General features: G+C 39.5%; 1 protein-coding gene across 2 annotated transcripts in view; it reads left to right on the top strand.

Annotated features, from left to right (window-relative positions):
* Nucleotides 1–13,855, top strand: part of KIF27 (kinesin family member 27) — a 31,570-nt gene that overhangs the window by 6,813 nt on the left and 10,902 nt on the right. For both annotated transcript variants that reach the window (XM_064402847.1, XM_064402846.1), the window contains exons 5-10: nt 7,000–7,143; nt 10,080–10,286; nt 10,810–10,985; nt 11,371–11,504; nt 12,043–12,198; nt 13,221–13,426. In XM_064402847.1, coding sequence (XP_064258917.1) covers nt 7,000–7,143; nt 10,080–10,286; nt 10,810–10,985; nt 11,371–11,504; nt 12,043–12,198; nt 13,221–13,426 — 1,023 coding nt within the window. The remainder of the gene's footprint in view (nt 1–6,999; nt 7,144–10,079; nt 10,287–10,809; nt 10,986–11,370; nt 11,505–12,042; nt 12,199–13,220; nt 13,427–13,855) is intronic.

Below are 13,855 nucleotides of genomic sequence, written 5' to 3'. Positions count from 1 at the left end.
TGCTAGTATGCTAGGTCTTCTGGCTGAGGTGGAGTTAGTTTTCTGTATAGCATCTCTGAGGGTGCTGCGTTTTAGATTTGTGACCAATACAATGATAATAAGACAGTAATGTTTTTGCTCTTGCTGAATGGTGTTTTGTACAGTGACAGGCCTTCTGTTTTTCTGCCTGCACCCCCCCAGTAAATAGATTGGAGGATGCATGAATAGTTGGAGTCATAAACATGAAACAAAGCAGATGACCTGAATTAATCAGAGAGATTTCATACCACATAATGGGATGCTCAGCAATAAAAAGGGAGAGGAGAAGGTTTAGGGAGACTTACCTGTATTTTGCCCAAAACTGGCTGAGCATTAGTCTGTCTTGGGAGGTTGTGGGTGATAGCTTTTGCATCATCTTTTATTTTCTATCTCTCTTTCACTTCATCATCACTTACTGATCAGTTTCTATCTTGACTCACAAATTTTCTTGCTTTCACTTTCCCTTTTGCTCTTCCTCTCTCCTCCTAGGAGATGGGGGTAGGGGGAAGTGAAAAGATAGCCCTGTGTGCTTAGCTACCTACTGGGGTAACCCACAACAGTCTCTTTTGGAACCCAACCTGTGGCTCAAGGCTTTCAAGATAGTAACAGATTTTATTATAGTGTGCTAGAATAAACTTGTTAATACCTGTTTGTTGAGATGTTTAATGACTGTTGCAGGTCCTGAAGCTGCATATTTGCTTTGGGTGCTGATTTGTATGTGTCCTTGAATATTTAGATGCTTGATTCCTTTCTAGCTGTACAACAGCCTCCAAGAATCATTAATGACTGTTTTCAGATTTTGCTGGTTTGTTTGCTCTTTATCACTTTGTTTTCCTTTGCTTGGGAGAGCTATGACAAAACCACTGGCCATCAGCCTAATCTGGTACTTTGGTTTTACATTGTGGATGTCCCAGTACTCCAAGAACCACCTCATGGATAAAATCAGCAACTATACTTTTCCCCTCTTCTTCTCTGAGAGACATGTTGTGGAGAGAGGGGGAAAAAGTGGCACCTATCCTTTCCTCTCCTCCAGGACAGTTTTTTATAGCCTTGATGTAGTGGCTTCTGAGTTCCTTCAGTATCCTTATGTAATCAGATTGTTCATACTGATGTGTTGTGATCCCACCTTTGATAAGGTTAAACAGGTATTTGGGGTTGCCACATGGTTTGAGCATGGCAGGAACATGCACTAAGGTGATTGGTCGCTGGGGTGTCAGTATGTATGGGAGGAGTTGGGCAGGAGCACAAGGCCATTGCTGTCTCTGACAGCTTGTGATTTCCTATCTGAACAGGCTCATTAACCCATCAAACTAATACCTTATTTGAAGGAGTGAAGGTGACTTCTATAGCTGTGTTGGATTGCCCCATGCCTATAAAGTCAGTATCTAGTGCCCTTAGAAATGCAAGAGGTTGTGGTCTAAAAGCCCACAAACAGGCTTGTGGTGGTCTGAGACTGAGAACATGTCTTGGTCTGAGGCCACAGAGACACTAAACCAGAGACTGAACCCTCAACTATAATAGCTGATCTTGTAGTAGAGAAACAGTGGAAGCAGACATCAAGTTAATAAGAGAAGAAGCAGCTCCTGCTCAGAGGAGGAGAGAGGAAGAATCAGAGCCGACAGCCTCTTCCACAGCAGGATCGGAAAGGAGAGACAGAAATCATGAGAAGCGGAAGCTACCTGGTCCCTACCCATGACCTAGCTGCAAGATAATGAATAAAGATTTTGCCTGACAAGATGAGCTAATTGCTACCTGGTTGCTTCAGAGTTGGAATAGTAGGGCTAACAGTCTGGAACTAAAAGGTAGGGGAGCAGAGCATCTGGGATTCTTTGCTAGGGATTGTGGGACTGACAGAGGGATTGGAAGCAGGTCAGCCACCTCCAGGTTCCAGAGGTGAGTCCTATTGAGCATGAGGACAAAGTACTCTCTTAAGGAAGATATTGTCATCCAGTGAGGCATGTGGACTGTCACAGAGGAATATATTTAATGTTTGAGGGAATTAGAGGTGGTGGAGGTGATCTTCAGTGACATGGACAATAATCAGGCCTAGAAAGATCCGAACAGTGTACAATGCACACAGTCTGAGTGGCTGAAGTCTGTACAAAGCACACAGACATCATATGACAGCAACCTAGTAAGGCTGAATTAGGCTGACTCTGTGGCACCAACTTTGTACAGACAGTTTGCCAGCCCTAGAGATTTACTGAAAATCTTAATTCCCTCTCCTTGATATGGGCCTGCATCTCAGCTGTGGAAAGATTGTTACACAACGTCTAGCAACTCAAAAGATAATGTGGATAATCTCTTTACCCCCTTGCTTGGTCAGGCCAGCATATTGGCTACCATGACCAGGAATTCCTCTGCTTAAGGGAAAGGGTACCATGGGCCCAGGACAAATCCCACCCTACAGTTCTGTCTGCATGACTGTGAAAAGCACATGAGAAGTGGGGTGGTGCACCTACTTTGGTCCTGGAACTTTGCACATAAAGCAGTCTGTACATAAAGGGGGAAGAGGCAGTGGTTTAAAAGGGTCTTCCAGGAAGATTACTGTTCCAGTTGCTGTCAACCAATTCCTGAGATGCAGCAGACCCTTTCCTCTTTCTGATACTGATTCAGTGGACTTACAGCTCTGTGGGTTTGAACCCCATGCTTCTACCATCTGTTACAATCTGGTCTAGTCACAAAGGATCAAAGAGAACTCTCAGTGAATAAAACAGAAAGAATTCTGAGGTTTGATTTGTCCCTGAAATGAGATTAAAACCAAACAAGGTTTTATGTCAATACCTAAAAATGGATAAATTTTATTAAGCAATAAAAGAGGGGAAGGGGAAGGCGAAGGGGAAGGAAGGGGAGGGAAGGGGAGGGAAGGGAAGGGAAGGGAAGGGAAGGGAAGGGAAGGGAAGGGAAGGGAAGGGAAGGGAAGGGAAGGGAAGGGAAGGGAAGGGAAGGGAAGGGAAGGGAAGGGAAGGGAAGGGAAGGGAAGGGAAGGGAAGGGAAGGGAAGGGAAGGGAAGGGAAGGGAAGGGAAGGGAAGGGAAGGGAAGGGAAGGGAAGGGAAGGGAAGGGAAGGGAAGGGAAGGGAAGGGAAGGGAAGGGAAGGGAAGGGAAGGGAAGGGAAGGGAAGGGAAGGGAAGGGAAGGGAAGGGAAGGGAAGGGGAGGGAAGGGAAGGGGAGGGGAGGGAAGGGAAGGGAAGGGAAGGGAAGGGAAGGGAAGGGAAGGGAAGGGAAGGGAAGGGAAGGGAAGGGAAGGGAAGGGAAGGGAAGGGAAGGGGAGGGGAGGGAAGGGGAGGGAAGGGAAGGGAAGGGAAGGGAAGGGAAGGGAAGGGAAGGAAAAAGGAAGAATGACAAAGACAGATTAAGTAGAAACTTACCACCCCTCCATGGATCTTAATGATGTCTCATAGATCCTCTCCATCTGGTCTTGTGGTGGTGAGGGTCCCCTGCCCAAAGCATAGTATCCAATGGATTTGTATACATTTGGGCCTGGTGAGAATGCCCAGGTGTCTCCCCTGAGATGGGGGCCATGTTTGACACTTGAAAGACTTTGGGTAAGTTGTATCATGAACAGTCCTCTGGCACAGGGCCTTTGATGTACTTTGATGCCCCTTTAGCTCCCCATCATGTGATTATCCCATAGATTTGACTTTCCTGGGTTGGGGGGTCCCACTGCTGAGCTAGTCTGCATAGCAGAGGATGGGTGTTCACTGCCTCTGACCAGAGGTTTTCACATGCACTTGAAAGCCTCCTCCCCGACTCTTTGGTGGGTGGGAGGAGTTTCTGCAAACCTGGCAACAGATAAGCCTGGGGCTATGCCTCCACCCTGAACCCACTGGGCTTGGTTCTTCTGTGAATGGTCTCCCAGCCTTATCCATTACTTCCCAGGCCTGAGGTGCTTTAACCAATTTCTTTTTTTTTTTCACTTTTCTTCTCTCAAATAGCCTTAGTCAGTTTAACTCACAGAGTTTCAGTCAGGAGGCACATTCACTCTGGGCTTTGGTTATGCAGCTTTGTTGTACAGTTTTGCCATAACAGGCAAAAAATTGTTTTGACAATGTTTAAGCTGTTACAACATTTCAGTCTCTGACACCATGGAAGGACTGTGCTGGTCTGTTGTAGAATCATACAACTATTCTTGTAGCATAGCCTGGGCTCCTGTCCTGAGTGATCACTGTAACCAGATAGAACCCACATCATGGACTAAACTCAGTGGACGTTTTATGGGTATTTTACAGGAGTGGTCTATAGACTAAAGGAGTGATATCTGTGCATAAGTCAAAGGATGAGAAGGGAAGAAAGGATGGTTAATAAGGTTGTATTGGATAGTGTGGGGCTTGAGCATGACATAAATGGTGTGGAATATGAAATGGGTGTTGTACTACATCTGACCGGGATGGAGTTAATTTTCTTCATAAATGCTTGCAGGGTGCCATGTTTTACATTTCTGACTAGTACAATTCTGATAAAACACCAGTGTTTCGGGTCTTCCTGTGGAGTGTTTGCACAGCATCAAGGGAACGACTCTCTCTGTCTGTGACACCAGTGAATAGATAGGCAGGTGTGCCCAGGGACAGGAGGAGCACAACCAGGCAGATGACACAAGTCAACCAGAGAGAGATTTCACATCATATGATGTACTCAGAAACTGAAAGGGTGAGGAGAAGGATTTAGTTATGTTATCAGTCTTTTTGCGCAGGAGCTAATGGGCAACAGTCTACCCTTTGGAGGCACAGAATGATTGGTTTTGCATTAATTAACTACCTTTGCATTACTTGTGTTATTTTCTCTGTTCTTTCACTTCACATTCACTTACTGAACAACTTCTGTCTTGACCCACCAGTTTTCTTTCTTTTACTCTTCCTTGGGACTGGGGGCTTGGAAGTGAGGGAGTGTACTTATTTAGGTAAGTTAGTTTTCCCCTTAGTTAGGGGGAAAAATAAGAGAAAGACAGAAAGAGAAAAAGAGAGAGAGAAAGAGAACTTTCCATTCTCTTGGAAGTGTGTACTTAGTTGCATACCCTCAGCAGCTGTCCTGTGAACCCAGAAATTGTTTTGAATCCTGGGAAGATATTACTCTGTCAGAAGCATTACAGATGTAATTATAATACAGATGTTTTCAAAGATATCAGTGAATTTACAGATAACCCAGGGACTAAGTTTTGCAACTCTTGTCTAATGTTATCTAATACTATGTATGTAATATGCTAGTCTGTCTAATATTACAAAGTTAGAGTCTCATCTCTTATCTCTTAGCAATTTCCTAAACTGTATTTCTTCAGCTATGGTCTCATAAAACCTCCTGTATTTCCTTTTCCATTACCATGCCTTTAGCTAACAGAGTTTCTAAACAGTTTGAAGATTTCTTTGTCTAATCACTTTCTAACATTGGCTTTTGTGTTAAACAACAACTTTTTCTTTTTGGTGGCATCATACTTCTTTATGGTTTTCCAAATAAGGTGAAAATTTCAGAACCTCTGGGAGTCTTAGCATGCAGCTATCCCGTGAGGATTCAGTCATATTGCTAGTGCTGATTAGCTGTTTCTCTCACAGCAGATAATAATCTTAGAGATGACCTATGGAGAGAAGAGCTCTCAGCCTTCTGCGAGCATGCCTCCTGACAGAACTGACACATGATCAAATAAATAATTATTTTTGAAAACATCCCCATAATACATTTAGGAAGTACTTTTATTGGATGTGCTGCCTTAAAATGTTGACTGTGAACATCGAAACAAAAGAAATGCAGGTTATTGTACAGTTAAAATAATCTCAAATAAAAATTAATTTTATTACTTAAAACAACTGTCCGCCAGTTGGAATCTGAGTGAAGTTCTGATGCCAGATGAATACCTCAGAAAAACTAATTTGAGTTTGTCATATGTGGAAGGAGACAGTGCTCCAGTAAGTTAGAATTTTGTATCATCAACCCGTTTTTAAGTTTGCAGCCAAACTGATAAAGCTATAGATTGTTATCAGGCAATTGCATAAACAAATATTTTCTTTTCTTTGTTCTCAAGCAATCTAAATCACAGCTTTTTTCTTCCTTCTTGATTTTCTTCTGTGGCTTGTTTTAAACCTCTGTTTCCCAGGTTCAAAACAGTGTAAAAGCTGAGCTTAAACTTAGCTTAAACTCCCTTCCCCAGGGAGTATGCCATCCACAGCCAGGAAGAGATGGTTAGAGAAAGGCTAAAATAAATGAAACGCTACAGACTCCAGAGCAGAGCTTGTATATTGACAGATTTAATAACTAGTAGAATAACTAGTTGAGGACCTATTCTTGTCTGCACATACTTATTTCTTTGCTAGCAGCTGTTGTTGCTTGGATAATGCTATCTTACATGATACTAAAATACCGGACTGTAGCTAACTCAGTAATATGTCCACTACCAGGACTCTTGGAGAAAAAAATAGGAAGAGCAGGAATGAGAAGGTTTGTGGGTTGATGTAATGTTTCAATACTTTATCTTTGGTTTCTGCAGGCTTTCTAGAAGACTAACAACATGTGGAAGTCTCCATCAGTCAGTATAAGTTCATTCACAAGAACATATGAACAAGCATTCTTGTGTTTTCTTTAATCTTTAAACTGTTATCCAAGTTGCAGATTGAGGACAGCTGTTCTTATTGTTTTCATTAGAGAAGTATATCAATCACAAGATGCTGTGATTTTGTAGCTACACGTAACAGCATACTAAAGAGAATAATTTAATTTAATATATACTTCAATAAATTAGGTTTGGTTGTGAGTACATTATCTCATTGGGAAGAATAAAACTTGTCAGAACAAAATCAATAGATGAAACAGAGGTGAAGAAATAGCTACTAGAAACTGCAGAAAACCACTTAGAAAATTTGCTATACATACCTCAAGACTTTGCAGTTCTGATCATGTCTTTTAACAATAAATGAGGTTTTATTTTGATTAATATTCCAGTTGTAGGAATAATAATGTCCCTTTTGCCCAACTGAACTTTTCTTTTATTATCTAGCAGGTACTAGTCATGGATGAAGAACTGTTTAGCCAGAAGAATCATGAAATGCAGATACTGCAGAATCAGATAAAGACATTACTACAAGAAAAGAAAGAACAACAGGAATTTTTAAAGGAGGCTCAAGAAACACAAAGATTGCAGGTACTTTTCCACTGGTACACATTTATCTGCATAGAGCCATCCTTCCACCATGTGAATGCATTCAACAGGTCCCTCGGAATTTTTGTTACTTATTACCAATCAATACTGGGGACATTTTGTTTTAATTAGAGCTGTTTCATAGAATGAGTTGGGTTCTTCTAGTGGATCTATCACAATAATGTGATTCCTGGAGACAGTATATGAACCTAGCTGTGCTAGAAGCCTCCTGCATAACTTGAAGTGAACCATTCCTGCTCTCCATGCTTCCTGAAGCATAAGACACAACCCTCTCCCCAGATTTGTATCATCGTTAAGAAGTTTCAGGACAATTAATAGATTAGGATTTGAAAGACTTTGAAAGATTCTTTAGAATTGGAAAAAGACTATATGGATCCTATAGAATGCTTTAATTGAAAAGTTGTATAGATACTTATTTTGTTATAGCTTTATTAAGAATTAATCTTTATAAGACAGAATTCCATCCAACTGAGTGACACAGTGGAAAGTGAGGTAATGATAAAGAGACTGCTTGCCTCTTTCCTTCTGTAGATCTTGAATTTGTTAATGAAATTACAGTGGCTAGTATGTACATAACATTTCAAGGTTGAGAAGACTGCACACAGAGTAGTTAATATTCTGATGGTGTTGCCAGACATGTGGATTACAGATAATTTATTATAGGAATTTTTAAAAGAGAAAGTCATAAACATGGATAGCTAGTGCTCTTCTCCTTCTTATACTTTTTCTCCTTTTTCCTTTTCCTTTCTGATGGCTTGGGAGAGTCCGTGCATTCAAGGTAAGTAAACTAGTAATGATCTTCTTCTTCTTCTATCACTTTCTTTTCTGTCACTTCTGGCTAGATTTTCTTTTTTAGCCTGCAGACCATAGTGTCAATTTATACTGTGATAATGCTTAAATAAATTTTAGAGGATACAACGTAGCTGTCACAGTGTAGATATAAATTTCTTCCAGCATCAGAGACAGGAGGGAAGCTTGAGAGCTTTCAAGCACCATTTTGGCATTTAGTTTACTAAACTGCCACTTTTATTTAAAAACTTACAGTGTAAAGCAAGTGCTTCTGTCAAATATTTTACATTGTATTCACAGGCATATGTAATTTAATGGTACCTGATAGACTAAGGACTTCTAGAGTAGCAGGTATGAGGTAGGAGGTAATAAATGTTTATACACATATGTATTTATGCAATGGGCGTTACACTGTGGCGTTGTATGTGCAATTGTATCAGGAACAAATAGCTTCAAGGTGGATCAGTTGGCTGTTACTTCTTTCAAAATGATAAGAAATATGATAACAAATATTCTATTTTCTATGACATAGGAATAATAATAATAATAATTTAAATTAATAATAATAATAATAATAATAATAATAAAATAATAATAATAATAATTGTATTCCAACACAATATCAACTTGTAAAGCATTGTCTGTGTTTGGAAGGAACTTTCAATCTAAGACAATATAAAGAATGAATAAAAATGAGTTACTCAAAGTAGAAGAATACAGAAGGTATCATGAGCTATATTTCAACTACCCTGTTGTTGCTAGGCCAGATTTTAACCATATTCAAAAAGAATCAAAAATTATAGAGTGAGTTGAAAATGGATATAATCTTGGCCTTATTGATGAATCAGTTTAGATAACATAAGTACTTTGGAACAATGTATGGAGGATGCTGTAGGAGAAGCAGATAAGGTCTCCAGACTAGCATTATCAACTAACCTGATGCTGGGTGGAAGAAAAAGCAGCAAGTGAGCCTGAGATCATGTACATGTTTAGTTTATTAATGCAAGTAATCTTTAAAGTGGAATTGTACAAAGTGGAAGAGGAAGCCCATATACATGTTTCATTAATGAGACTGAGACCATAAGTTTAATTTGAAAATATTTGTTTAATTCTCATTTCTCCATAAACACACATATAAAGCAAGCATGAGCTCCTAATTATGTCATCCACTTCTCACTAGATACCTGGGTAGGCTAACATAACTAAACCAGGTGTGCTGTGGGAAAAATGAAACTCACACAGTTACCTTGAGAGAGATTTCAGGTCAGAGTCACAATTTAGAAAGATTAAAATAAATGGCATCCTCTTGGCCAAGGTGGTGCTCACAGTCCTATCAAGTGGTGATTGCAGTCCTGTTGAAGGCATGGTTGTAGTCAAAAGTGGTGCTCCTCCTCTGGATCTGTCCAGGGGTGATGGGGGTTCCAAGAACCCAGTTATGTATGGTCAGGTTCAAGAGAGAGTATTCAGCACCTCTCCCACGGTGGACAGTTGCACAATGGGAATGATGTAATCCTGAAAGTCATAGGATATTTTTGGGAATCCTTGTTGGTCTAAGTTGTTACAGCTGTCCATTATGGTGGCACTGTTGAGCCATTATGGCCCATTGGCAGAGATGACCCCTTCAGGATCGGTGGGACTCTGCTGGTGTTTCCCCAGAAGGAGTTAGCAATGCAGAGTTATTTGTGAAGAAAAAGAAATACTCCCCTCCTCACAGGGTTTGGCTCTTCCCTTTAACTCATTTAACACCCAGCTTGTTGCCTGAGGTGTCAGCTGGGCATCTACTGCAAACAACCCATCATTAAAAATTTGCCAGAAATGGCATAGAATACTCAATTTGGTTACACCCTACATTGGCACTCTTTCTGTAATCCAGGACACCTGGGTAGGTCTTTCTGAACAAAAATATGTCTAAACTTTACTGGGCTGGGGAGTGGGAGGGGGGAAGGGGGCTCTGAGACTGATGATATGTCATAGAATTCTCAGTTTGTTCCAGAATTTGCCTGTGCCCTGCGCAATAATTTGGGTCAGTGGGTGATTTACAAGATTCATGACCTTTATGAGGAACTAGAAGTTGTGAATATGATATAGAGCTTAGTTTTGCTTTTGCTTTATTTTTTTTTTCCCATGAGATTGAGAAAATGGTGGAACAGCACATAGTAATTGATCAGCTAAAATTGAAATTAGAGAAGTTTACAGATGTGAAAGCTTTAGATTTCCCAAGTGCTTATGAAGATGGGCCAGCTGTCATGGCATTTGCTAGGAGGCTCTACAGTGTCCCTGTCACAAAAAACCTGCTACACCCTCTTCACCTGCCTTCAGAGACAGAGATCCAAAAGGTAAGGTGTACCCAGATTTTCACCCTTCTACTTTGCAATGAATATAGGCCAATGATTAGACATGACATGATAGCATATGTCTTTCTCAGATACTGCTGCTTAACTTCCCACTGAAAAACTGGTTTTGTAACATTTGTTTATGCCACAATTATCCAAAATATTTAGGCTTAAAATTTCCACCTACTAGTGCTATGGCTGTCACGTTTTCACCCCCCAGCTGGTTTTCTAGGGGTTTTGAGGGTTCAAGTATAAATCATTATAAAAAAAGAATTATTATTCTTACCAGTATGTTGAGGGCATGGGAAAATGAGTTGCTATCAGTGCCCTCTTTCACGTTTGGAATGACTCCTCGAAGCTCTTGCAAAACATTTTGTTACAAAGGTATTCAGAGTTATTATGGAAACCCTGTGTAATTTTGCTTACAAGCGCAGGTAGTGAAATATTTTTTTAAAATATGAGTAATGAATTGCTAAATTATTGCAAGTATTTTTACCCATCACTATTTTTGTGTGCTTTTTGATAGGGGTATACCAGCCCCCCCATCCTGTCTCTGGCCCAGATAATGGCAGAATTCCATATTCGCAGGCAGATTATACTGAGCAAGTTAGAAGATCAAGATAAAGTCCTTCACTGCCACCTCTCTGATCAGAGTGGTGAAGAGGAAGACAATACAGGCAGCAAAGAGAAAACCTCATATAAGTAATTTTTTGTTATTCTTTAACTTTTGTTACAGAAAAATATATAGCAAAGATAGTATTAGTGCCTAATCCTTCCATTATATGAGACCATCTGTAACAATACTTACAGTAAACCTCTGGGACCAACTGGGCATACTGCAAATTAATTATAATATATGTAGGTTTAGCAAAGATTGCGCAATCCTTGCTTGTGAGTGAGAATCTACCTTGAAGACTGGAGGATTTGGTGATGGTGTGTGGGGCAGTGGTGTGGATGAGGAAGAAGGTATAAATGCTTTTGTAAGTTTGAGCTTCTTCTATGTTAAGATCATCTACTTTGCATGATGCTTAAAGAAAAAGAAATCCCTGTGTATTTGCAGAGTAGCATGTTTATTGTTCTTTCATAGGTGTTCCATAAACCGAACATGGACACAAAATCATTCTTCTCCGTGCCTCTTTCCTGATGTAAGGGACATGAAATGTCGAATAGACAAGTCTGGTTTGTCCAATAAATCTGCGCTACAAACCGGCACAAATACAGGTATAATGGAAGTCATTAGAGCAAATCTTAGTACAGTATCAGAATATGCAATAATGTCTCTCGCACATGTAATTAGTTTTCCCAGCAAAATATGTGCATTTGTTACAAATATTTTTTGGTTATAATTCAATGTAGGTTTTCCAATTTCTGGTTTTCTTTCCCATTCTGGACCATATGTTAGTAACCTCTACGAAATACCTACTAGTCAGAAAGCAGTTCACTTATCAAAAAGCTAGTCACATATGACTCTTTAGTACTGCTTAAATGAAAGAAAATGGATGCTATTATCTTACTAAAAATACTGAAGTGGTTTCTGGAATTCTTTTCAGACTTGGGGTCCTAAAAATGCAAGTGCATACCATCCTTTCTTTTCCTGTTTAGACACATGGCAGGGAAGAATACCCTGCTTTCTTCTCTCCTTTTGATTCTTGTACTTCATATGGAAGAACTGCACACAGTCAATATTGCAGAGCACTACCTTTTGAATACAACATCTATTCCAGATTTTATAACTCTATTTTGCTTTGTTTTTTTCAAGGTGAAGAGATTGACAGCCTCCAGAAATCCCATGTTTTTAACATGCAGAAGTTAAAGAATTCAGAGTTGAGACTTGCTAAGGCTGAGCAAAAAATAAGAGAACTTGCACTTAATATCAAAAGGAAAGAGGAACTTATTAAGGAGTTAGTAAGAACAGGTAACTGGCTACTGTTGGAATACTGGATACTGTAGGGAATCAAGATGTTCTGAAACAAAGGAAAGGCATTGAAAACCTTTTTCACATAAAGTTCTGTATATCTTAGTTTTTACAGAATTATCTTAGACAAGAATACTTTTAACAACCTAAAAATCCAGAGATTTTGCTAATTACTTGATATGATCACACTGAAAATTTTGATTACAGCCAACTCTACTATGAAGATTGTTTGTTAAATATTTTTTGTGCTTTGTCGATTATTGCTTTTATCCAACAGTAGTGTAATTTTTAATGTATGGTCAGTGCTATCTCTGTGTACATGTGTATTTGTGCCATGGTGTCTGGGATTGGAGAAAAGAGACATCATTTTATCTTCTATATTCTATAACAGTAGAAAAATGGGAGTCAGAAGTGGATGAAGGAAAAAATCAGTGTCCCTGGTAGCATACATCCCTTGCACATCTGTCCTGATAGAGAAACTAGCCTTGTGATGACAGGAAGGATCTCTTTCCTCAGCCCCTTCAATCACACTCTTCTCTTTCATTTAACTTCTCTTGAGGTGGTCTGAGAAAGATTCTGTGTCATCCCAGATTGCCTGAACAGGACAAGTCACAGAGTAGAAACACAATCCAAGATCATATACTAATTATTAAGCTGAAAGTTGAGTAATAAATAAATGGCATATACTTCTGGGGAAAAAAAAATATATTTATATGTATATATGAAATACAGGATAGCCATTTTGCCAAAATCTAAAGTAGGCAGAAGAATTTAACTCTGGCACTCAGATTGCACTTTATTTGGTGGCATGAGATGACTCATGAAATGTTCAGATTTAGGACTCTCTTTATCTCCATTTCAGACTTAGAAGGGAACCGCAGGTTCCTTTAGTGTTGGAAAATGTATCAGAAATTACTGACTTAGCCAGAACAAAGTAAGTAATATTTCAACTCCAGAAGTGAGTATTACATTTCAACTGATTATCATGGTGGTTTTAAACTATTGTATATACTGTCTTTAAGGTAAGGATGCTCAGTCTGTAAGCAGGCAGTATTCTTTGAAGATAAGTAAACTGGAGCAAGAAATTGAGCAGGCCAAAAAAGAACTGGCTGAAACACAAAAGCAGCTTGAGGAGCTGGACAGTAAAGAGCTGAGAGATATTCCTGAGAAAGTCATGTTACAGAAAGAGTGCCAGAAGAAGATGGAGGCAGCCAAGTTGAAAGTGCAGGTATTTCTGATCTGATTATTAAGATTTGAAAATCTCTGTCTCACTGTCTGAACTTTAAACTCTGTAAAATTCTTACGTGTTTTACACGCTGGAAGCTGGCCAGATTGAAGTATCTAGTGGGAAACTTAATACTGTTATACTCAAAATACTGGTTAACACCTACTTAGTTAGATACATAAAATACCTTCTTGGTATGTAAGAGGCTAAGAAAGTATTGGGAGATATGAGATTTCCATACTTCATTGTGTATAGTCCAATAGAGGAATTTATCCAAAAGAGGGTATTACAAAGTTATTACTTAAATAAAATTGATGTTTCATGGAAATACTATATAAATTATAGGTCTAAGCAAATCCCTGTGATGCCTTGCAAGATCATTGCAAGATGCCTTGCAATATGCCCAACACAAGCATATTTGTTTGACGCTGA

Source organism: Passer domesticus, chromosome Z (assembly GCF_036417665.1).
Source record: "Passer domesticus isolate bPasDom1 chromosome Z, bPasDom1.hap1, whole genome shotgun sequence".
NCBI lineage: Eukaryota > Metazoa > Chordata > Aves > Passeriformes > Passeridae > Passer > Passer domesticus.
The sequence above is the reverse complement of the archived record's forward strand: the minus strand, read 5'-3'. Positions and strand labels throughout refer to the sequence as shown.